Here is a 26,629-nt window from a genome sequence, read left to right on the forward strand (position 1 = left end):
CCTGGCCCAGACTAATTTTCCTGAGCAGTGATTGTGCGCTTAAATCCAAACAACACATTTGCCTGTTGACATATTGAATGAGCCTATAGCTTCCCCATACTAGTTTGTTACTGGGTCACAACTCAGCTCTACTGCAGCCATTGAAGTGTAGTCTTTAAACAGTTGGCTAGATATATGGAAGGGGTGCTGTAATAGGCTTGAGGTATATCCTGTGGGTACTAACCCCCTTAATGATATCTTAATTGCCTATTTTGTTCATATCATGAAATATTAATGGCCCACTCAGCTTCTGTCATCCCTTTACCTACAAACTGCCCATAGTATGTCAGCCCCGCACATCAAGACCAGTTATGATATCATTAGTCAAAAATTATGCCCCATTTGTCATTTTAGAGACACTAAATTATACATGCTCTTAAAGTGAGTGGATAATGACTACTGATATTGTTCTTGTTTATGGCAAAAAAAAATAAAAATAAAAATAAAAAAAAAACACCAGGAATATAGCAGAGGGTAAACCCACCTCAATTAGGTTGACTCACCTTTTGATTTGTGGAATAGCATTTCCCTGGCTTTTTAGGTTGATATGGTAAATAGTATTGAACTGATATAAGATACATGAGGATAGGGTCTTGTAACGAGGAAACAGGCATACATTAAAACTTTTCTGAAGTGTAATATCTTCGGTTATATTGGTGCTTGCTTCCCTTAGAGTGATCTCCCTTTATACATATCTAACTAATATTAAAACCACTCAAATATACTGCAAGAAGCTTAACACATCTTGCGCCCTTTTCTTCATTCCTTTTAAAATTTCAAATGAAAAAAATACATCCTCCTATATATAATCCTCTAATTATTTCACTTGTTTCTTCGTGCACTTTTGCCTGTTTCAACAAGTGAAGCAAGTTTCACTTTGTAAAAACGAGGTGGATCACTTTGCTAGTACCAGAATGATGTCACTGGGTATATTTGTCTCGATTTCTAGAAATATATTGAAAGCAGTATCAAGAAGCATCACCTCATCCCATCTGCAGCCTCAATGCTAGACTAAATGGCTAGGTTAAATTGGTGTCTGACATTGTGTGTGATAAAGTGCATCCCTCCATTCATCTCAGGCATGAAAGGGAAAAGTACATATCATGGGTCTCAAACCAGTGTCCACTCTGCAGTCCATCTCTACACCTGCTGGAATAGTAAACAGAATACCGACACCAGGCGCAAGGGGGCGACGTTGATCTCTGTAACGCTCTGAGAGAGAGAGAGAGAGAGAGAGAGAGAGAGAGAGAGAGAGAGAGAGAGAGAGAGAGGGTATTGCGCGCTGTGCTCTGAGATCCTACTCCAGTGTCAGCTCGATTCAGTCACACAGCTCCGGCTCAGACATGGATGGAAATTCATCTAACGTCTCCTCTTTGTTTCTTATGACTTGTATGATGAGATGCAGAATCGCATATCACGAGCGGTTTAATCCACTCCACAATGGGCACGTCGGTTTGCATTACAGGCAATATTGGTGCGCGCTGTCTATTACATTTGGAATTAGAGACTTATGCTAATTAGCTTCAATTACGCTCTTTTTCAGCTATTTGTCATCATCTTCCAAATGGTTTGCAAGTTAGACGCCCCACTATTTGTGTATCCGTCATAACCATTTCATTTGCATATTAATTTAGGCTTTATGAATTAAATTAGTGCATGATGCAATTGCATTACAGTTAAGGCTAGGATGTGAGGGGGTTAATGATAAAAAAGGGGAGGATGGGAGAACTAATAGGCTCGAGGCTATTAGCAACACGGTAGGCCTAATGTATGACGCTTCATTACACGGAATTAAAGTGACTCATGTGTGATCTTGGTCTGATAGGCCCTTGTATCATAATGATATGCACTTCCAAACAAGACTGTGGAAATTCATTAACTAAAAATATGTCATCACTTCCACTGTGCCCAGTTTTGTGTTCATCTCTGGGAGAGAGAGAGAGAGAGAGAGAGAGAGAGAGAGAGAGAGAGAGAGAGAGAGAGAGAGAGAGAGAGAGAGACTACTGGATGGCCACGGTGCTGCGGGGTATTGCGTCACTAGCTGTCTTTACTTGCGCAGGCTCTCTACATGGTGTGTTTTTTTGGCTTTGGGCATCCTTGCTTCATTCCCTGAGTCCTGCATTGGTTTCAGAGCTATATCTGTTCATACCAAACTGTTGAAACAGTTGCGTCAAGGGCATCCTCACCCTGGTGGAAGCCACAGGCATGACTTTTCAGGAGCATCTGAAGTAGACGAGGCTCTATTTCTCACAGTGTGAAAAAAAAAAAAAAAAAATCATCATGACATTTAAGGGCAGTTTCTTTCTAATATAACCTATTCTGAAACAGCAGCTCTTTCATGAAAGCTGTACGCCCCGGCTATATTATCTTCACACAACTCCGCAACTGTCGCCAACTATTCCACTTTTTAAATTCACTGGATGTGTAAAACATTTAATTTCCCTGCTACAGCGAAGGCAGGGCCTGGAGGAGAGAGGGGGGAAAGAGGAGAGGAGCGCAGCGGCACTTTACTGGTTGTTTTATTATAAGGTCCCGATATGTGCTCTGGCTGGCGTTGCCGAGCCCCAATCAGGTGTCATCACACCCGGTGTTTGCGAATACCATTGGCTGGTAGGGAAAGGAGCTGTGCGCAAAACCAACCCCGCTCCTCACAGTCGCCTTACAGAAGCCGAACTGAGAACATCATCCGCTTTGAGCGCTTAGGGCGCAGTGATTACATACTCACGGAAAGAGATAGAAATAAAGTCCTGTTATTTGCCATTTTTTATTTACAAGTCTTATGCTATAGATTTGATGGTGCTTTTACCGGAGTTTTTGCTTTCTTTTTCTACTCTATGGGATTTGCTATTTTGTTTGTGACTTTATATGAGGAGCAGTCTATTCAGTGCACAAGGAGTGTTGGCTATGCGTCCTGGCTCTAGTCTGCAATGTTTGCGCTGACGCCAAAACTCACAGACCGGCGCAGAATTGATTAAAACAGAGAAGCTCGGATCAAATGGCTGTGTTTCTCACAGCTGAAACTGCACAATGTTCCACTGACCCAAGGCAGAGGAGAGGATTTTTAGAACATCACAGCCTTGTTGCTGTTAATTTCATTGCCTTTTTACGGACAGAGGAAAAGGGAGATGCTCATTTCTGGTAAGAAAAAGGAATAATACGTTTTTGTTGTTTGTTTATTTCGTTTCCAAGTGCACTTTGAAAGAGAGAGACAGAGAGAGGGGAGAAGGGAAATGATTTGGTTAGTATTCCTGCTCTCCATCCTGCATGGAGCTGTCTCCCAGCTGCACTACTCCGTTCCAGAGGAGCAGGAGCCCGGCTCTTTGGTTGGGAATATTGCAGAGGATTTGGGGCTGGACATTACCAAACTTTCCGCTCGCCGCTTCCAGACGGTGCCAAGTTCACGGACGCCGTATCTGGAAGTGAACTTAGAAAACGGTGCGCTCTTGGTGAAGGAGAAAATTGACCGGGAAGAGATCTGTAAACAGACCACTCCGTGCCTACTGCACCTGGAGGTGTTTCTGGAAAACCCGCTGGAGCTCTTTCGGGTGGAAATCGAGGTGATGGATGTCAACGACAATCCGCCCAGCTTCCCAGAGACGGACATTTCCGTGAGATATTCAGAGAGCGCCATCCCCGGGACCCGTTTCCCGGTGAGAATGCCTTCGACCCGGACGTGGGCACGAATGCGCTCAGCACCTATGCCATAACGAACAATAACTATTTTTATCTGGACGTCCAGACACAGAGCGACGGTAACAAGTTCGCCGAGCTGGTGCTGGAGAAGCCGCTGGACCGGGAGCAGCAGGCAGTGCATCGGTATGTGCTGACGGCGGTCGACGGAGGGATCCCGCAGCGGACTGGGACGGCTCTTCTAGTTGTTAAAGTTCTGGACTCAAACGATAACGCGCCCACCTTTGACCAGTCGGTGTACACGGTAAACCTGCGGGAAAACTCTCCCGTGGGCACCCTTGTCATTCAGCTCAATGCCACGGATGTTGACGAGGGGCAAAATGGGGAGATAGTTTATTCTTTCAGCAATCACAATGCCCCACGGATAAAAGACTTGTTCAATATCGACGCCAGAACGGGCAGGATAGAGGTGGCGGGCGAGGTGGACTATGAAGAGAGCAATACGCACCAGATTTATGTCCAGGCGAAAGACCTGGGGGCTAATGCGGTCCCCGCGCACTGCAAAGTGCTGGTCAAACTCGTGGACGTGAACGACAACACACCAGAGATTGGTTTCAGCACCGTGACTGAGTCAGTGAGCGAGCAGGATGCCCCCGGCACCGTCATAGCACTTTTCAGTGTCTCGGACCGGGACTCGGGTGACAATGGGCAGATGAGCTGCGAGATATTGGGAGATGTCCCCTTCAAACTTAAATCATCTTTTAAAAATTACTACACCATCGTGACCGACGGGCCGCTGGACAGAGAGAGCACAGACTCATACACCATCACTGTGGTAGCCAAAGACAAGGGGCAGCCCTCCTTAGCCACCAGCAAGTCCATTAAAGTGCACGTCTCAGACGAGAATGATAACGCTCCCCGCTTCACCCAGGCTGTTTATGATGTGTACGTGACTGAGAACAACGTGCCCGGTGCATTCATTCATGCTGTGAGCGCTTTGGACCCTGACATAGGGCAGAATGCCCTCATTACCTACTCCATATTGGAGTGTGATATACAGGGCATGTCTGTGGACACCTATGTGTCAATCAACCAGGACACCGGCTACCTTTACGCGCTGCGCTCATTTGACTATGAGCAGCTGAAGGAGTTTAGCTTCATGGTCCAGGCTAAGGACTCAGGCACCGCCGAGCTCTTCTCCAACGCTACTGTAAATGTTATCATCGTTGATCAAAATGACAATGCTCCCACTGTAATAGCCCCATCGGTAAAAATGGCACGGCAAGGGAGCACCTGCCGCGCTCTGCAGAGCCTGGCTACCTGGTGACGCGCATCGTAGCCATGGATGCTGATGACGGTGAGAACGCACGGCTGTCCTACAGTATCCTGAGGGGTAATGAGATGGGGATGTTCCGCATGGACTGGAGGACAGGGGAACTGAGGACAGCCCGCAGGGTCTCTCCCAAACGGGACCCCCAAGGCTACTATGACCTGCTGATTGAAGTAAGGGATCACGGCCAGCCCCCCCTCTCCTCCTCTGCCAGCGTCAGTGTTATTTTGGTGGACAGCGTGGTAGAGGGCCGCAGCGGGGACCGTGGCTCGGCCTCCAAGTCCAAGGAGACCTCCTTAGACCTCACTCTCATTCTTATCATAGCCCTGGGCTCCGTTTCCTTCATCTTCCTTTTGGCCATGATCGTGCTGGCCGTGCGCTGCCAGAAGGACAAGAAGCTCAACCTGTACACCTGTCTGCTGGCCGGGGACTGCTGCCTGTGCTGTGGCTCCTGCTGCAGCAGACAAGCGCGCGGCCGGAAGCAGAAGAAGCTGAGTAAATTCCGACATCATGCTGGTCCAGAGCACCAACGTGACGTCAGGGGTCGGCCCGTGGGACGGTCCCTGTGGAGGAGTCCGTGTGGGTGGCGTGGGAGGGGGGTTCGGCTCCCATCACCACCAGAAACCAGAACTCCTACGCTACCAGGTGTGTCTGACACCGGAATCCGCCAAAAACGGACCTGATGTTCCTAAAACCGTGCAGCCCTTCCCGCAGCACTGACACAGATCACACCAACCCCTGCGGCGCCATAGTCACAGGCTACAGTGACCAACAACCGGACATCATATCCAATGGCAGTATCCTCTCTAATGAGGTAAGAAAAGCCTGAGTCAGCTGTTGTAGCCAAGGTGCCCCCTTTTACTCTCCATCACATACTAGCAGAGTGGTAAAAAATCTGATTCCAAGAGTAGCCTATAATAGCTTGAGGGACCCTGCAGAAAACAATGTCAAAATAAAGTATTTTTCCCCCTCCAGGCGATGCCTAATAATCTGCAAAGTCCCCGAGTTGTAAGTGGAATGTGGTGTTGGCTAGGTTATTCTGTTCAGTGGCCCTTGATCACCGTCAACCGTAATGGTGATTGAATATGTGTCAATTGTTAAATCTCGCGTGGCCTTTTAGCTTTGTCCGCAATAGACTGGTGTCGGAACATCCTTTATATCATGCGCAATAGGCTGTTACCTTCCATGTGTGACAGAGCGAGGCTATTGTGGGCATAGAGCGACTATAATTTTTCAGTTAGACCTCCCTCAGGTGCTCTTTCTATACGGAAAATAAAGTATCATTCCCACTCACATCAGTGGCAGTAGAATTAGCGGAGGTCCAAAGAGAGGGATTAAAATCAATAAGAGTGGAGTAAGGCAACCGTTGTGTGATGTAGACCTGTTCACCTAACCTGTGGTAGTGAAATCAGTCATGTTCAGTATTGGCCCATTATATGTTCATTCATCATTCTGAGGTCATTCCATATGTATGCGCTTTCCAAGCTTTTAAGGAGGTGTGCGTGTGTGTGTGTGTGTGTGTGTGTGTGTGTGTGTGTGTGTGTGTGTGTGTGTGTGTGTGGGTGGTGGTGGGGGGTATCTTTGTTGCATCTGCCTGTGTTTTATTTTATTATTGTTATTCATTTCAAATGCAGCCTGTTTTCATGCATCAATTAGGTTGTTTAAAAATTCTTATTAAATTTAATGTGCAACACTCATATTACTGATTTGGGTGTCAGATGAGCATGGCAAGGTGTGGCACCCGTCACACCTTAGTGAGTACAAATTTAATCTTGTAATTTTACTATTTAAAGCGGAGAGAAAACATAAAAAAAATATATGATGAAGCCACATACTGTATAAATACTAACATCAAGGGTGCATTCAAGACCAATGTCCCCCACAGGCGGTGTGCGTGAGTAAGATAGTTTGGGAGAGTTTATTACACTGACTTAATTATTGCCTATACCGTCAGTCGTCAGTAATTGCTCCACTTGTCCCTAGAAATTGAGTCGATTTATCCCTAAGTGGGTTTTGAAGTTTTGGTGGCAAATGCTATTAGAAGAAGAGCCCGGGATAAATGACTTGACGCCCCTGCCGTGTGCGGTCCGCCCAGGGAGCTGTGGAGTTGGGTTTTTTTTTTGTTGATTGCGGTGTGGCTGGAGTGGAGCCAGACAGCCAGTCAGTCAGTCTTGCCTTTGCTGCGTGTTAAGTATGCCGCGCACGGCCCAGCACGGCAGCACCGCGAACAAAGGTTGTTCAGTTTCAGCGTCGGTCGGCTCAATCATTTACGCATTCAATCGCCTCCCTAACCCACTCTCCTCTATTCTCCTCTCCTCTCCCTCACTCACTCAGTCGCTGAGTGGATGGATACGCGCACTGTCGATATCCTCCTGATGGTACTCTTCCCACCGCTACTGGCCTTGCTGCCCCCCATATAGCATGCATCGATGGTCAGTTAGGCTATATTTCTCTAATCCAATAAAGTCTGCGCCATGCCCACTGCATTGACAAAGGAGTCATTTACAATTAGGAAAGGATTTATTTTTTTTATTTTTTTATTTTTTTATTGGTGTCAGTGTTGGTGTAAAAGTAAAAAATGGCCTACAGGCCTTTTTATGGATGTATCAGCTCATGTCACATGCCTGGGCCTACTGGAGGCTTTCACCTCTTGAATATTAATGTTTTATTTCTCTGCCTTTTTGGCATTAAAACAAACAAACAAACAAAAACAAACAAACAAACAAACATGTCTTGTGGTTTCTAGACGAAACATCAACGAGCAGAACTCAGCTATCTGGTGGACAGACCCAGACGTGTAAACAGGTAAGTACAAGGACTCACACAACTCCGCACTGACACTGTCACACGCTGTTCACAGTCCAAGGTCTACTAACAGTATCAGCCATGTGCAATGCTCTGTGAGCCACATTATCACTTCTAGAAAGAGCCCATAGCATCCAATAGGCCAAATGGATCCGCAGCCTAATCACATATCTATAAAATTCAATATCACGGCCAACAGTATGAATCCCATATATTCTGCACCATTAATTGTGGCTTGGAGAGGCTACATGGCTCCCAATATATCCATAACATTCATCTTCAATTTGGCCTCAGTCCCATAACTAACAGTGCAGCGCCTATTAAAGCCCTGATGCTGGATTTCATTACATGTCATGTGTGACATCCAATTTAGACACTTGACGGCCACCGTGACTGTATTAATGTAGTGTCGTTTTCTGACTCTCCTTCCTTCCCTCTCTCTCTCTTTCTCTCTCCTCATTTAACTATCCCTCTCTTCCTCCATCATCATGTGCTCCGGCCTTCCCCCTCATCTTCCCTTTCACAATATTGCACCTCTATCTGTCTTTCTCCTTCACCACCCCCCTCCCCAACTTTCAGTTCGGCATTCCAAGAAGCAGATATTGTCAGCTCCAAAGACAGTGGTCACGGTGACAGCGAACAGGGTGACAGTGACCACGACGCCACCAACCGGGGTCATTCAACCGGTAAGTTCCCCCCACATCGTATAATTACTCTGTCATTTCAGTCCCCCCTTCGCCTCAGTGTTGTGTTTGTGAACAGGATAATGCTGGATTGTTGGTGCGGACCGGTGACTTTTAATTTCCTTAATTTGAGAGTGTGCGAAGGACTGGGCTTGGTTTGTTGGCTGGTTGGCATGAATGCCGAACAGCCCCGAGGTGTTGATTGTATTTCACACCAGGGTGAAAGGGAGAAATATTTGGGGAAATATGCACTCCCATCCCTCTCCCACTCTCCTCCTCTCTTCCCCCCTTCTCTCTCTGACCAACTGCTGCTGTTTCACTGGGTGGTGCTGAAAGGACAGCGACTCGCAGGGAGACAGTGTGAGTTCTATGGGGCTTTAGTGGCACAAATCAATAGGTTCACTCAGCTGAAAGGAAAAGGCATAGAAGCTGAACTGATATAATGAGATGCATTTCAATCACTTGTATGAATCACCTCACAGTGGGTGGATTGTAGTGCCTGTGTTGGGTATAGATCCAGCTGATCAAATGCATCGGCAGTTCTTGCACTCAGGCTTTTTGTTAGGCCAAAGTTCTCTGGATTGTAGTTTTGACAGGAGTAAAAAATTCTAGGTGTGCAAGGATGTGAATGAAAATGTCGGACTTCAGACCTTGGACCTAAACACCCCTCTCCACCCTCAAACCATATCGTTTATTCACTGACTGTTATTCCTATTCTTGACTTTACAATGCAGTGGATTTGTTTTTAGACAAGGCTGTAGGTCTTATCATAAGCTTCCCCTTGTTCTTCCCAAAACTCTATTAGGTTAGTACCTGTTTATTGATCAAAGTGGAGTCAGACAAAAAGTCGAGCAACACAAAATCTCATTTCATATTGAATTGCCCTTTCCTTCAGAGGGATTGTTCCACACGGCCCATGCAAGGCCCTTGTCTAGACAGGAGCCTGCAAAATACCATATCAGTGCTGGGAATACAAATAGAGCAGATTAGATGGGTGTTGTAGGATGGTGAATGGTCTTGATCAGGCCTCATGTTGTTTGACATTATTAATGAACCGAACCAAAACTGAGATCCAGTATGCAGTGCTGGTAGTGGCACTTCTACCCTCGCTGATGAAACAAGCTGGGAAGGTCAAACTGAACAAGACCGAGGTGCAGGGCTGGAAGAAATCCAAGGCTCCTATCCTTATCAAGAATAAGTTGTTGGTTGATATAATAATCAACAGATGTTTAAATATACATTTTTCATTTTTATGTACCTTTGATCAGAGTTTAATCTGGGATTATCTACAGCACAACTCAGAGTTATCATTATTATTATTTTTTGAAAGCATTTCTGCATTGCTACAAGGTAGACTGGCGAGCGAAAGAAAAGAAGAGGTAGAATATGTAATATAGACTGGAAGCTGAAAGTTAAACAAGAGTGTTATGAATATGTGATATATATCTCAGAAGACTGAACCAGCAAGACATCACAGAGTCTCTCTTGGGACGTGGCCTTGACACGATGTTCCAGGCCTGGCTTGTGACTCAATTGTTTTAGTATTGTCCTCTCATGTGTGGAAAATTGCCACAACTCCCTTCATATCTTGTTCCATCCATCGATAATTAGCCAGCAAGTTCACAGGTATAAAAGTATGAGGCAGTAGTGTGGCTTGTCATCCTTTTCCTGTGAGCATGTTCATTTGGCACTGGCCAAGGAGTGTACGCAGTTGGTGCTGCACAGTGTATTTCATATGAGGGTCGAACATTTGTTTCTCGTGTTGGATTTAGAAGGGAACAGCTTACGACTTCATAGGAGGTAATATCACACGACTGGTATTTTGGAAAGAGAGACACTTGAGTTTTATAGGCTTCTGTAAACAAAAGCAGACGGTGTATGTGTGTGTCTTTGTGTGTGTGTGTGTGTGTGTGTGTGTGTGTGAGAAGGTATAACATTGTCTGGTTCAGTGTGTAGGTGTGTATGTCTTTCACCGTATGTAGGTGTTAGTCTGTGTGTGTTTTGTGTGTTGGAGAGAACGAGGCTAGCTGATGATGTTTATATTGAAAAGGAGTTCTCCTCTGAGACGGGGCTTTGGGAAGCTTAAATGAGATTCCGTTTAAGAGGAGAGAGTGGTAGGCAGTACTTGGCACTCATCCAGCTGCATACCGCTTCTATATAGCCAACTGATATCCCTGGCTCATGTATGTCTGTGTGTGTATGTGTGTGTGAGAGACTCTGAATGTGCGAATATAACGATGAGGATACAGCTGGTTTTCTCGTGCATGCACTATTCATCTGTGTCAGTGCGTACACTTGCCTTAATGTGTGTGTTTGCCCTGAATCAATGTGATTCAGTTGTGCATAAAGGTGTTTGAGGGCCAAACTGTATCAGCATGACCCAAGGCTATGTTTAGACTGACAGGTTTCAAATAGATTGAATAGGCTTCGACTCTTCCCCACCACTTAAGCAACAAAAAATACTCTGGCCAGATGATGATACTATAACAAGTGATATAATATTTTGGTCAGCATCTATAATTATTTTTCTACCTCTGATTCCTTGGCTCAAGGCAACCCATCACATGTGCAAGTATTCATTCATGTCACAGCTTTTCATCCATTTTGAATTTTATGCAAAATCTGTTTTTTTTTTTTTTCTATTCCTTTTTCAAAGCTGATCCAGTCTCAACAAAAGACATCCTAGATTAAGGCTATATCATACAGTCTTGAAAATCCAAACCATTTGGCTGCGGTACACAAATGAAGCTGATGGTGAAGCTATGCAAACAATGAGTGAGGTATAACTCCCAAATGCTTAGTGCGCAACCAAGTTTTAGAGACATATTTGGAATGGAGCACAAAATGTGGCCGATGCATTGTTATGAATCCCAGAACAATTCTGGGCAAGATACAGCCACAGCCACTTTGACTGGTCGCAAAACTGATTGTGCTTATTGCCCATTTGTTAAGACAGCCTTGATATGATAGTCGCAAACCCCTCACCAAACCCTAACTCTAATTGTATTCCTTATGGGTGTGTCGTACTGTATTGAATTCATAATAAGTCGTGACAGCCCACATTTGGTTAGGCACCGTAGCAACACATTTAGGCAAACCTTGTGATATAAGCTGTTGTTTTTGTAATTTACTCCTATAAAGTCAGCCTCCACTCTGATTGTATATGCACAGCTTGACTGAGCTTCCTACATCATGTCTCTTTCACAATCATAACATGCAACCATAGAACCTGAATTGGAGTAGAGCAGACTTTCCCATTCAAATCAGAATAGCAGGATGGTCAGAGAGGGGGGCTTTTTATTTGAATCCCTGCCATTGCAAAGACCTGTGGCCGTTGCAGCGAGTGAACTTCCACATTCCAGTTGGTGGTCCCTATTTGTGTTTATTCACCACTTTCAGCAAGCAGACACAACACAACATCTTCTCGGTTCTCAAGAATGTGTGGCACACTTCACTGCCCTATGTGTGCATTCTCACTGTAGCAACTAACCACAAATGCCATTTTATTCTGAACGAGCCAAATGACCAGCAAACAGCTCCATGACCCATCTACTCCGCTCAAGTTCTGTGCATGCAACTTTACAGTTTTTTCCAATCACTCTGAAAATACAAAGCGTGGTGTAAAAAACCTGCTTTACTAAGATTAAGTGGCTCAACACAAATTCATTACAGGTCTTCACTTCAGCCTTGACAGCTTTCTGATACTTTTTATTTTGAACACAGCTGACTTTTTGCTATTGCTGCCACAAATTTGATTTAGTCTCAACTAAATTTTCAGGGTGTCCACAGGTCCTTAAAAAGCTTTCAATGTTATAAGTATCGGGGCTTAAAAGTCAAATAGTCTTAAATTTGAATATATGAGGTCTTAATTTCCACATAAGCATTTTGTCTAATTTCATTTATCCTTTCATTTCTTTTTCTCAAAATTAAGTCATCTCTTCTGCATGAGTGAACATTTCTGATGTTACAAACCTCTAAACCTACCACTTAACTAATTTATATTTTCCTGCTACACCTGACTACGTATAGACACCCTGTGGCTATACAAACTGTGTGGCCACGGTGACCAAATTAAGTTAACATCATCATGATGCACAAACAAGAAGTGAAGCATAATTCCTCAACAATTAATACTGTCACACATATTTTGAATAATTCCACACATATTTTGAATAATTCCACACATATTTTGGATGGGCCCCAATGTGTGACAGACTACATTTGATGCTTCATAGGGCCATCATCAGGCCAATACTGCAATAGCAGCATTTTAAAAAAAGGTCTTTGGCAAATTTCCCTCAGTCTCAGATTTTACCCACAGCATGCATTGCCTTTCTACATCATCTTTGCATCATAGCATCTTGCTTCACACAACTTTTTGGCATAATTATGCCCTAAATGCTTGGTGATTGCCATGCAAACTTCACACAGGTCTGCCTGTTAGCCAGGGCCACCACAGCATGTCAGACCACATTTGGTCATTGTGAAGAGCAGGACAAATTGGTGATTTTTCAAATGGCATTATGGTCAGGCACCATTTCACCTGCAGTGAGAGGAGTGTCACAGAAATGTTCTCTTGTTGAGATGCACAACTTGTGTTCTGCATGAATCAAACTTAAATTCTCACTGTCAAATCATTTGCCCCATATAGACTTGGACTGCACTAATTGCTGCTTGCAGCTATATTTCTTATGTATGTATGTGCTGATGTGTGTGTGTGTGTGTGTGTGTGTGCGCGCGCGCGTGTGCATTTGACACACATGCATACTGTCTTCCAGAGCTTGTGGCAGGATCTCATCCTTCATTCTGTCTCCCCCACACGTTGGCTCTCTGCAACACTCGGCTGATCAGTAATTCATTTCCAGAACCTTTGCATAGCAATTATCAAAGGAGGGTTAGAGGAAAGGATTCCTCACGGGACCGCGTGGCACACTCTCCCTTTTGGTGCACCTTGGAATATTTCAAATCAAGAGAAAACCATTTCCAGTTGGCATATCATCAACTACACCTGCCGCAGCTTCCCGCTCGGCCGCTCGCCTGACACTTTAGAAAATAAGTCTCCTGACGTGGTTTTAAATCAAAGGGACACTGCCTGTGAGGCTTGGATATCACCGGATACCTTTAAAAAGTGGGCAAATGGCTTTTCTGAGAGTAGAGTGTCTGGAGTGAGGCGCTGCTGTGTCAGAAGCCAAAGCACTATTGATTGACTACTCCACCTAATTCCCAACACTTTAACCTTTTTTAGGTTGTTTGAGTCAAATTAGATGCTGTTTTCCTCATTATTCTCCTCATCATCCTAATAGGAGGTGGCGGTTGGAGTGCGAGAGCAAAACAAAAGGTGACAGATAAGAGAGAGGAGAGGATGAAATATTCATCAGTGAAAAGACTTGGAGTGTCTGAAACCTTGGTGAGGACGTGGAAGTCTGCGTCGCGGGTGGGGGACTGGAAATGATCATTATCTCGACGTTTGTTTTGGAGAGAACAACAGCCGTGACAAATGGGATAATTAAATCACCGTGGCAACGGTGTATTAGATGGCTGATTATGTATTAGTGGCGGGCGGCATGTTGCGGTTTCCCACGTCAGTGAACTGTCAGAGGAATTTAACACAGCGTTTTGAAACACCCCTCCCTTAGGCCTGAGACACTAACATCACACTGCTGCAGAGTGACCGGCTGGTAGAGATATGTAACTTTACACTGAAATAAAAGGACATGGTGCTTCCAGGAAAGCGAGTGGATTAATCGCAGTTTCCACTGACATGAGGCGTTCTTTGATCAAATAATTTACCACACCATATGGATTTCTGTAGCATGTCTTTCATGTCTCAAATTGAAGCACTTTACTGCCTAGTTAATACATGATTCTCCATGACCTCTTTACAGTATGGTTGAAGACTGTGGGGGAGTGCATTCACTTGTACTTAAAGAATTCTCAGTAAAAACGGATTGAAATCACAGCTCAGTGCTCGTAATAGGAATATGTATCCCTAATGATTTGTTAATAGCCTGAAATGTTTTGTACGTGTGTGTGTATGTGTGTGTGTGGAGAGAGTGAATACAGCACGCCTCCTCAAAAAGTTGAACACCAACTGAAGTGCCCCCAACCCTGAAATGCATGGATAGAAGACAGAAACATGCCTCTCTGGCAAAACAAGTCGCTATGAATATGCCTAGAGTGAGCTGCAGAATCCTGGGAGACATGAAAAAGGTTTTGGCCACTCGTAAAATATTTTGGCAAGGAACTGACCAAAACCGAACATCTGCTCCAGCCAGTCTGTGATACTACACTGCCCGTCAAAGCCAGGCATATACTGAGATATTAAAGGTACAATATGTAAAACTGCATTAAAGTTGGGGCCCTTAAGACCCAACTGACAAAAAATGTGGAATAAGCACAACATTTGATGATTAAGTCTGAAACTTAGTGGTCTACTGCAGATATCCTGTTAGGCACGTTAGGCAGATGCCAACCCACTTGTAAAATATAGAAGCCAAAAATGTTATTTGCCCCTCCCCTTTTCAGCCCATTTAAAAAGACAAAAGTTTTTATTGGATATTTTCAATATGTGCACTTTTTCATCTTTTCACTTGGATTCATTTAAATTGCTACACACTAAAAAATACGCCTTCAATTTACATCATCAGTATTAACTAAAAACAAGCACTTTGAAAGGTTGTATAGCATTACAAGTTATTATTAGTGTGGAGTGGGAAATGGCACCCAGCTCAAAATGTTGGTAAACACACAAATCTCTCTCTCTCTCTCTCTCTCTCTCTCTCTCTCCCTCCCTCTCCCTCGCTCTCCCTCGCTCGCTCTCGCTCTCGCCATATATATACTTTGTTTTTTTGTTCATTTTGTATATATTTTATATTGTATGTATTCATAACATGAGTTATGGATATGAGACAAGCCCATTTAACTTATTTTTTTTTTCTTGATAAATCCAAAAGACTAAAGTAGCCTACTGCAAATTTGCAAATTTTAAATGTTGCATGCAAAAAGATATTATGAGGAAGAGAGTATCTTGGAAATGTAAATAATTTATAATTTAAATTAATTTAAATTCAAATACATTTTAAATATATGTAAAACTGCTCATCTGACTCATCTGACATAAAAAAAAAATGTGAAGGTTGAGTCTACATGGCTCTTATTATTAGCCTGATGTACTGACAAAATGTGCACTGTCTAAATGGTCCTTACATCAATTATCCATCAATTTTGTATAGCACACCTTTAATCTGTGGGCTGGTAGTACTATTTTCTCAAAACAAAGCACAGATGTAACAGATATGTGGGAATCCAATCTGTGAATGCTGGCTTTAACTGCGTTATTCACTCCATTACATGATGCAAGCCAACAACACATAATCTATCTCACTTTTTGTCTATACACCACTTCCAAGGGCTCGAGTGCTGTGAAAGCAATTACTCAGACACATGCCACTCACAATACCCACGCATTCTGAACATGTCAACAGGGCTGAGGACGCAGTTAGCTGCTCTCACTGTATATGCTCTAAGAGTCCATTGTATAGCAAGACACAGTCTATATAGCCTGTCACGCTCAAAGCCTGAGTGAGTTAAGAAAAGTACAGAAAAGTAACAGAGAGGCTGGTCTTCAATTTCTTTGGCTCTAACATTACATAATGGGTAATAATAGTAAAAGAGGACATTGTTATTGCAAGTGGCCATTTTGGATCTGCCTCTCAACCCTACTGCGCTGTAGCAAACATGGAGGCCGCTGCTCTCAGTCTCTGCCTGCATATGGTGGGAGCCATCCTCATCCGTTTTGGCCCCGGGAGGTCTCTGTTTTACTCATCACTGTCCCGCTGGCCAACTCGTGTACGGAAGCTACGCTACTCCCCTGCCTTCTGAGCTGCTGTCCAAATATTGATGTTTTGTATCTGTATTCTCTGCGGAGAACGAGAGGACAAGATGAAAAACAGTCCTACGGATAGAAGACGCCCTGTACCTGAGGATCGAGCAATATGCCTCAGAGAGAAAAAGGAGAGCAGCAGAGAGAGAGAGAAAAAAGAAAGGGGCCGACTGACGTTTAAATAAGAGAGAGAGTATAAGAGAGAGGCGGGCATGCACAGAAAAAGACAGAGAGAGACAGAGGAACTAATAGAGAGAGACAGAGAGAGGGAGACCGACAGATGATAGAGTGGCGAGGGAGCAGCTGCAAACCTGAGCACAGGAGATATATCCACAATGTGAATTCAGACACGGGGGCTCATGTTTTTCCCAGGATTTGTTTTCCTTCATTTTGCTGCTCCCAGTTGTTGGGTGTATGTCAGGCGATGCAATTAGTTGAATCACACTGGCTTGGGATTCACAGGCCCAGATGTAATGAAAAAAAAGAAGCAGGGAAAAAAAAAACAAGAATAGAAGTGCTGATTGCTTATTAGCAAGTAGATTGTTTGTTTGCATTGTGTACCGTTGCTGCCGTCTCCCCGTGCATGGGTGCATGTACATGCTCTTGCTGCCTGATGATGTCACCGTGAGAGATAGGGCTGCTGGCAGGGCCTGTCATTGCCAGTCATTGTTTTGGTTGCTGTTTGCTCCCTGCCCAAGGAGGAAAAGGTGCTTCTCTGGGATCAACAGCCGTCGGTGTCGTGCGTGCATGCGTGTCTGTCTGCCTGTTTCCCCGCATGCATTTGCATATATCCATGTAATAGAATATTGTTTTTGTGTGTGTGTATATGTGTACGTGTGTTGCTGCTCTTGAGAGTGGCCAAACAGATATGACAGGGCAATTTAGAAGCATCTGACAAGAGTTTCCCCCAACTCTCATATACCCTTAGCAGTGGCTGCCGTAGATTGTATTTACACAGCCAGCTCTGCACTGCAATACGCCCTCATGCCTGCTTTAATAATATACTCAGATATGGGAAATGTGGAACAAACTGACCTCTTTCTCAGTCCTTTGACATCAAAGGTGTGTGTCTGTTTGTGTGTGTGTGTGTGTGTGTGTGCGCATTTGACTGTGGGCCGTCTGCCTACCTGCATTTGTATGTGGTTTGACACCTGTGCTAGTGCGCTCTGCTGCTTTCCCTGATTTGTTAGTATTTTTGCACAAGCATGCATGCAGAAGCGTTTTCATTATGTGCTACAGCTGAACGGTATTTTTAAAACAAAAAGCATATAACAATTATTTTGCCAGATACTGCAAATATGATGAAATGGACAATTTTAGTGAGCATTTTTTTGCATGATAATTTTTAATTTCCACTGTAAACATGATTCAAGTGATGACCAGGGCTTTATTTTTAACACAATCTTCTCACACATTTTACATCACAGCTCCTGCGATTTGGATGTTGCACTTGGTCAGCTGTAATTTTGATACTATTATGATTAATTGCTGAGTCCTATTCTGTATCATGTGTGCACTGACTGTATTATCAGCTCTGTGTGCATGTACGTACAGAGGCCTATATTTCTCTGTGCCCCAATATCTTCACTCTGACATGCATATGCTTACATTATACTGTGTGTGTTTGTGTGTGTGTGTGTGTGTGTGTGTGTGTGTGTGTGTGTGTGTGTGTGTAATAAAGGAACAGTGGTATTATCAGTAGAATAGATTTTTGTAAGCAGACCCTTTGATCTGAAGTCCTCAGCCTGAGGGACTTGCGGATTACAGATTGTCCGCTTTCTTTGTTTCTCTCTCTCTCTCTCTCTCTCTCTCTCTCCCTCTGTCTCTCTCTCTCTGTCTCTCTCTCTGTCTCTCTCTGTCTCTCTCTCTCTCTCTCTCTCTCTCTCCCTCTCTCTCCCTCTCCCTCTCCCTCTCCCCCATTGCATCTCTTTCCCCCTCTTACACTCAACAGCTCATCTCCTTCTTTGATCATACCATTCCAACGCTCCCACATTGTCCCGGCTTCATTGGAAAACCAGGAAAACTGCAAATCTAATCTGCAGAAAACTAGAATGGCTGGAGGGTCTCATTATTATGATGACTGTGTTCATCCCTCTTGTTCCTGTCTCTTCCCTTTCTTAATCTCTCTCATACTCTTCTTTTCTCCCATCCTCTTCTCTTTATTCTCTCTAAGAGAGTGTAATTAACATAACTGGTACCTCTTTCATGCTGTTTGTGTGTGTGTGTGTGTGTGCGCACATGAGTGTGTGTTTGCGTGTGTGTGTGTGTGTGTGTGTGTTGTGCTATTATATCATTTCAGATGGTAATTTCATCTTTTTATGTTCATGTTTTGGTGTTGGCAGTAGCTCAGTATCAGTTGCATGGCTTGTCAGCTTGTATAGGGATGATTGACTTAAGAGTGTGATTAAGCAGTCATTGAATATTCTGTTAGTTTTGTTGCATATTCTTAAGATAATTGTAGTTTTTGCATGAGGGTAATTGAATAGGGATTCAGATTTTTGTCTTTTGGTGTTTGGGAATCAATTGTGAGTCAGAGAGGATTGTTGATGTGGAGAGGGAGTGAAATGTTTTCGCAACACACTACATCGCTTTGATTGCACATTTCATTCGAAATGAATGAGGTTTGGAAGAAAACAAACAATTCGCTTCATCAGTGCTGGCCTTGTCTGTTTGATGAATAGCTTTTGCTGCTGTTTTTCTGCTTTCGACACTAGCGAACGATTTGCTAACTTGTGTTCTCTGTTCTCTTTCTCTTATCTCTTCCTCCATCGTCCCACCTCTTTTCACCTCCCGCTGGACCCTCATTTCATTTGCCTCCTTACTTGCTTTAACCCTACCTCTCCTCTCCATTCTCCCCTCCTTCTGATTTTCCTTCTCCCTTCACACTTAACACTTTCCTCAGGTGCTGACCTGTTCTCCAACTGCACGGAGGAGTGCAAGGCCCTGGGCCACTCAGACCGCTGCTGGATGCCGTCCTTCGTACCGTCCGATGGGCGCCAGGGGCCGGACTACCGCAGCAACCTGCACGTGCCCGGCATGGACGCCACGCTGCCTGACACTGAGGTACCCTCCTCCGTCGACCTCTCAGATCAGCTCACCATGACCTCGTCCACTGCCTCGTCCAACGATAGGTCATTCTCCACCTTTGGCAAGGACGGTCAAAGGTCACAGTCACACCACAGCCTTCACCATCACCTTCATCCGCAACAGCAGCAGTACAGCTCCAGCACGCTAGAGAGGAAAGAGTATGATAGGGGGACCCTACCATACAAACCCACCTTTCTCTGTGAGTATCAGTACGAAAGATCCCTGGGACCCTACGACTTCAGTCTGGTCCAGTACAGATACTAGAAGGAGGGGACGATGATTCTGCCTCTTGATTCTGATCTGGACTTATTATCATTTATGTTGTTCATCAACTTTTTTTTTCTTTGTCTTCTTCTATTTTTGAGGAAAAAAATAACTTTGAGTTTGGAATATGGCTTTATTCTTCTGTTTTCTTTCCATTTTGTAAAATATAATTTCTTGTGTTAAATGTTACATGTAAATTTATTGCTTTACTAACACTCCCTCCCCCTCCTCCACTACTCCACTTACTAAAAATTCGACCTAACCCAACCCTATCCCTATTTATTGTCCATAATCATGGTTCTTCATAAAATAAAACATCTCTATTGGATTCAAATAAAACTGCTGTGGCCAACTTTTCTTTCTGTTTTCCTTCTACCTAAATTCCCCTCTAAATGCTCTGGCTTTCCAGTCAATTAACCTTCTTACCTGATGCTCATATAAGTAAAGGTCGTCAACACAAGCGCATACTAAGCTTCTGTTGTCACGCTCAGTCAAAACAAGGATCTTTACACACCCACAACTGAGAACTGTGTTATTCATAGCGCTAAATATGCTGCAAGGGCAACAAGACAAAACTGGTAGACCATTCCAGGTTAAAGACCCCATGAAATGGACTCTTACTTTCTTGATTTTATGTATTTCCAGTTGAAACAGGAGGTGTGGGCGGGACATGGTGCAGGGAAGGATCGTTCACAAGTGCAAACCAATAGAACATCAGTTGGGGAGAGAATTTTATAGAATTTTATTGAAAGGATAGGTAGATGAGAAAGGATGTTTAAAGATTCGTGAAGGTTTTATTGGTTGAAATTTCAATTTACACCCACTACTGCCGGATGATGTCACCATTTAAGATATTCTGTTTTACAGGAAGTAGAAGTCATGTGAGGTCATTTCATGGGGACTTTAAGACATCTTTGTTCTGTTTGTTCAACAATCACAAAGAGTTGTGCTCGGTATGATGACTTCCCTACTGAATAGCACTAAAGGTCAAACACAATGCCTATGCTTTTTCTCTTTCACAAGGATCTAAGTCCATCTGGCGATAAAAAGGAAAACTTGTGTCTCTGCACCTGATATTTTCCTGATTACTAGCCACTGAAGAAAGATCAAGCTGGAGGTCAAATAACAAGATTATTCAGTAGGAAAAGTGGTGTACTAATATTATGTGCAAGACACAAGGGAAACTATTACCAACAGATGTAGTTTCCAAGTTGTAAAAGCCTGAAAAGACTTTGTATTGGCAAAAACTCATACTGATATTAAAAACCACTGAGTTTTCAACTGCATTTCTGATTTGGGAGCTGCATGTGAAGCTTTAGCAAAAAGGCGGGGGGACATTCATGGTTGCCGCTTTCAATTGCTTTCCAGCTCAGGCTTCCAAGTTCCCACATTACATGAATATTCTAGCAGCTCTAAGAGTAGAGAATGGATTTGATATATGCATTCAATAGAGAAGTCATTTCCAGTCAAGTCACCACCATGTTAACCACCATCCTTCCATGATACTGCATGCTGTCTGTGGGCTTTCCTTCAGGTAAATAACGCGCATGATGACCTGCTTTTTTCTGTTTGTAACTTACCTAACAGAGGCAAGCAATCTTACTGTAACACGTTAGGTCTGTGAAATAGAATTGGTATTTAGCCTTTAGGTGCTCGAGTCTGCTTTGCTCTAAATATAGCCTGCCTGTGTGTCTGCTCATCTCTGCCTCGCAGGGTGAAGGGAAATGCACACCGTGCTCAGTCCAAAATGTAGAACACGTCAATGTTGAATTAAACTGGCCGCAGCGCTGCTGCTACAACTGGTCCACTGTTAATCAGTCTGTAGAAGAAATGACAAGTGTACTATACATCAAAGCACTACGAGCCACGAGGCCTCACTTTCTACTTAAAATAAACTAGCACTGAAAGTTACAACTGCCTATAGTAAAACTGTTCACCAGGGTTGCCTTGATAAAGGGTTTATAAATGTTTAATGATCCATTTATAGATAATTAATGAAGCAATTAGTGTTCTGTGTATTTGCCACGCAAGGGTTATTATGCAGCCAACAAAAGTTTGAATATCTGTCCTTACTGATGGACATGTTTTGCTCAATTCCCAAATTAGCTTTACCATTACGCAGTTGCAAGCCAGCCTTTATGGTATATAAATAACTTGGGCTCAGCTCACTTCAGAGAGAGTCCTTTGTGGCATATATCCTTCATGAGATAGTATTTCAAGTAGATGTGTCACTAAAAAGTCTCGAGGGACGGGTGTCATTTGTCTTAACGAGTGTGTTCTCTCTCCTTTCAGCCCGCAAAAGGATTTGCTAGCTCATTCCGAGTGGACTTGTCGGAGACAGCGTGAATTTCTGTACTAGACCACCGACACTGATGCTAGAGACAGCGAAATAAAACAAAACAAACAGCAACAAGGACAACAGCAACCTGTGTTAAACTTCATTATCTTGGGTGGCCAACTGTAACGGGACCTTGGCATTGGTAGCCAGGGGAGAAAAGGGAACTAAGTACTGAGTAGCTGTAAGCCTCTAGGTTTCTGTGGAGCAATCAAAGGCCTTATTCCTCTCAGCAGGACTGAGACTGGGGCCAAAACACCCAGTGTTGTGAAGATTATAATGTCATCAGTAGAGAAAACAGAGGAACTGACTGGAACGGAGGAGAAATACAAAACAAGTGAGACAAAGAGGGACCGCTAAACTCAAAGAGATTTTTGTTGAATGGGAGGTTAGCGAGCGGGAGACCCCGTCCAGCCTCTAGCGATCTGTGTGTGCCTGTTTACACAAGGAGAAAACTAACTAATGTTTCTGTACAAACTTCAACCAACGTCACACGGAACCCTTTAGCTATTTCTACCGTCACCACTAAGCCAACTGTACAGAGACTGTGAGGGGAAAGAGACCGCGAGAACAAAGGAGACTGAGCGCGTGAGTGGAAGTGTGTGAGCGCAAGTGAGAGAGAATGAGACAGATAGTGTTACTGAGTGAGAGAGAGAGGGAGAGAGAGAGAGAGAGAGCAGATGTTGTACAGGTACGAGACGATGTGGCAAAAAGGTGGGGGGTTGGGAGGGTGGGAAGGGGGGGTAAGGTCAGATGATGTGCATTACTATAAATTCAGTATCTCCGGTTTTTCGACTTGACTGTCTTTATATAACTTCTCTTTTTGTTTCTGTTGTTCTTTCTGTGTGGTCGAAGTGTTCGGATTCTAACGTATTCCAACTTTATAGTTACAGACAGGAACATGTGGTCCGGAGCTGGGTTCACTGCTCTTTCATTTTAGCCACTTCAGGAAGGAATTTCAGCGCAGACACACACCGAATAAAACACCCGACATGAAATGATACTCATAGCCACGCTATCAAGAATCCTAAGTGAATGTTCTCATTTCAAAACCAGTTTCAATTTCCTTCCTGAGCTGACTGGAGAGAGAGTGAAATGACCCTATAGCGGGATGTGGTTCTCTTGATGCCATTGGCCTATACATAAACAATCAGACACATTCAGTGGTTTCTATCATGTGTGCAAAGTGTTTACTGTGCTATTTTAAAAAGCTTATAAATGAATATAAATCTATATATAAATCTATATATACAATATACTTTTTTCTGAAGACTGTGTAACCATTGGTTAGTTTCTACTCCACCATAACATCATTCAATCTGATGATACCAAGTGCTACAAAATCAAGACTTGTATTGATTAAAAACAAGCGAGGGGGGTTGCTTCGAATATGGGAACAGCAAACCCTCCTCACACCAACCAAGGATTAAGTTGATGTTCTTATTTGATTGTTATTTTTCACCGTTTACAGACGCTGGACCTTGTTGTGTGTAGAGAAGACACCAATTCAGTTGTTTTGGCCTGTTGTGTATGTTAATAGCAGAATATGTGTTCATGTACAGGAAGGGGAGCTATCACAATCGAGCTAGATATCAAAGGTTTTACAATCATACAGGAGAGGCATACACAGACACACACCCACACAACACTCACGCACGCGCGCACACACACACACACACACACACACACACACACAGGTCAAGTGGTGATAAATAAACGGTGTCATTGAACTTCTCTAATGTGTGTTTTGTGCCACGCTCCTGGGAATGATCTCCTGTAACTGATCAGAAAACAAATCACACGGTAAACATCGAGTAATGGCTCCGCAGAGGCTCTTTTGTTGTAGTCATTGGAAAAACACTGTGTACAGCCTTTCATAGCCAAAAGCAACCGCTCAGCAGCTGAGCCATTCATCCAAGCAAAACGCTAAACAACTCTGAGAAATTCAATTTTCAAAGAACCTGCTCTTACTTACTAAAAATCCTCACAGAACGCCACCGTTCTGGGCTTTCATAGCTATTATTAGCGAGTGATTGCCACAAATGACTGAAATAATCATTGCAACCTTCAGCAACACTGGATGAAATTCAGACCAAGGCATGGATTTTCAAGATGTAATCACTGCTCCACTTTCCTCACTCCCTGACCTCAATAACACATCAAAAAAGTTTTCTGGTGCCAGTCACTCCAACCGTATGTCCGCTTCCTTCAAAAATCGCTGGCGCCCTCCCCTACATCCCAACGCCACCCTTCACTGCAGCGCACCCTTCACACGCTCTGGCAGACGTTCACAGACACATGGCAAGAAGAAGGCTGGAGTCTGGATGTACCGCTGCTCACGAGGTCGGGGATTATGGGGGGGAGAATCCAGCGGCGGAGAAAAAAAAAAAAAAAAAAGGAGCCAGAACTCAAGCAGAAGTATTGTTACTTTGCTGATGTTTTAGTTGAAGCAGAAGTGAAAGTGCTGGTGTAAAACTGTGTTTAAATGGAAAAAAAAAGTAGCTCATTAAAGTTACCGAGGTAGTTTTTACAAAAGGGAAAAGTTGTTAGATGTGATTTTTCTCATTAAATTCTGAAAGAACAAGACAACAAGAGTTCAAATCAAGTCTGTGCATTGGAAAATTTGGAAATCGCAAAATACACAACAGGGTGAAGCCAGATTGCTCTTCTCTTCTTTGCTGACTGACAACACTGTACATGATTCCACAATTTCTCAGTATTCAATGCTTCTGGACAGACAAAAAAAAATGTATAATCTTTGACAAAAGTGAACTAAAATGTTGCTAAGCACAATTCTTCAGCAAAAAAAAAAAAAAAAAAGTGCCTGAATAAAATTTTAATTGTCACCTTTAAAAAAAAAAAAACATGCAAAAAAAGTTCAACTTAACAGTTTCAATTCAGTGATGTGAGTAAATGTAATTAGTTTTCCTCCAATCTTTGGGTTATCACAATGACAGCCTAAAAACAGAGAGGCTCTGTGAATGTGTTTGTCACAAGATAAACCCCAAAATACACAGTGATGCTTCTGACTGCTGCATGTGACTGTGATGTTTCGTTATAGCACCGGTGGTTTCAGTTAAGATCCAACTTTAGCAAGAGAGAAAGAAAAGAAAGGAAAAGAGCTTACAGAGATTGAAACATTTTGACCGTGCAGGACAGGCGGGACGACCCCCAGGTGGAGACTGACAGTCTATCAATGGCTGCGAGTTGACCTGATCTGCTTGTCCTTCACGGCGCCTCCATAGCAGACAGACAGAATGGGAGTCATTACAACTGAACCATCTTGTCCATCTTTTCTCTTCTCTCCATACCGGCTTGAGTGAGGTGACCTAACTGTCTGTCTGAGCCTCCGTGCCTGTCCCTCATCCCGGCAGACACACTTCATTACTCTAGCTAAATAGACTTTCAAGAGACCCCATCAGCCATCAATTACACAGCCAGGCCCTATCACCTTTCACCACAGCCACCTCAGCAGACATACGCACCCTGTCATACACACATATAGCATAGAAGGCACACAAACAAGGGTGCACCAGTAGACGCAGCCAGACCCACATGCACAAACATGCAAGCCGCACACACCACTATCCTTTGCCCCCTTATCCATAGCCATCCCATCAGTCAACATGCGCACACACACACACACACACACACACACACAAACACACAGGCATCCTCAGTCTCTTTTCCCCAGCCACCTCATCAGGCCAGAGCAGGCAGCTATTACAGTGTGTACAGCCGTGCCCATTTCTGCCTCCATCTCCTTCCTTATCTGCTGGCTGGCTTGGTCTGCACCAGCCCATTGACCCATGACGTCGGCTTGCTGCCCCGCTGACCTGAGAACATAGGATTCAAGTTTAATTGGATGCCAACATACTAGTCAGGTTTGTTATATGGCCGTCGTCATCACAAAAGTGTGTCTCAAAAGACTTTACAAAGAATGAGGTGACCTAGATGGATCTAGATGGATCAACAATCGATCCAAAAAACTGTGATTGCAGTACAAACTGCAAAGGAAAGAAAAAAAAAAAAAAACATAGCTTTTTGAAAAGGTGTAAATAAACTTCTCTACCTTGCTTCACCTAACTGGCATCACCAACTTCAGGGCCCTTTTCCACTGTACAAGAAGACACAGGAACTACCGCAAATGGGAGCAGATACAGGCATAAGATGTGTTTTTAACTGAAACAGTGCCAGTTGTAGTGATGAAAAAGCCAAAAAAAAAAAAAAAAAAAAAAAAGAGGCAACTTACATCAGTTTATTTATTTTTACTTGACATTGGACAACCAATTTCTCCTCAGGAATCAATGAAGTATTTTTGTTTCTGATTCAAATTGGTCACACTGCAAAAATCTACTTTTTGAATGATATAATCCCACTTGTTTCCAATGCTAATAATCAACTTGTTCCAAGAAGATTCTTGAATCAAGGCATCAGCTCACCGGTATCATTTTCATGACACCGGTGAGCTGATGCCTTATTCTGCCTTGTTTCAACATTTATACTCCCAGAACTAGCCCTGGGTGATATATCAATATTATATCTAAATCAAGATATGAGGCTTGTCTGTACTT

The 26,629-nt window shown here is 43.5% G+C and overlaps 1 protein-coding gene across 1 annotated transcript; it reads left to right on the plus strand.

Moving 5' to 3' along the window:
* The first annotated feature begins 2,706 nt into the window (after positions 1-2,706).
* Positions 2,707-20,054, plus strand: LOC115366154 (protocadherin-10). The gene is given in 8 exon segments (XM_074933724.1): positions 2,707-3,687; positions 3,690-4,931; positions 4,934-5,499; positions 5,501-5,668; positions 5,670-5,813; positions 7,746-7,804; positions 8,384-8,490; positions 19,272-20,054. Coding segments are annotated over 8 exon segments (3,153 nt in total). The 5' UTR covers positions 2,707-3,269; the 3' UTR covers positions 19,721-20,054.
* The last annotated feature ends 6,575 nt before the right edge of the window (positions 20,055-26,629 follow it).

The sequence above is a fragment of the Myripristis murdjan genome, chromosome 1, assembly GCF_902150065.1.
Source record: "Myripristis murdjan chromosome 1, fMyrMur1.1, whole genome shotgun sequence".
Taxonomy (NCBI): Eukaryota; Metazoa; Chordata; class Actinopteri; order Holocentriformes; family Holocentridae; genus Myripristis; species Myripristis murdjan.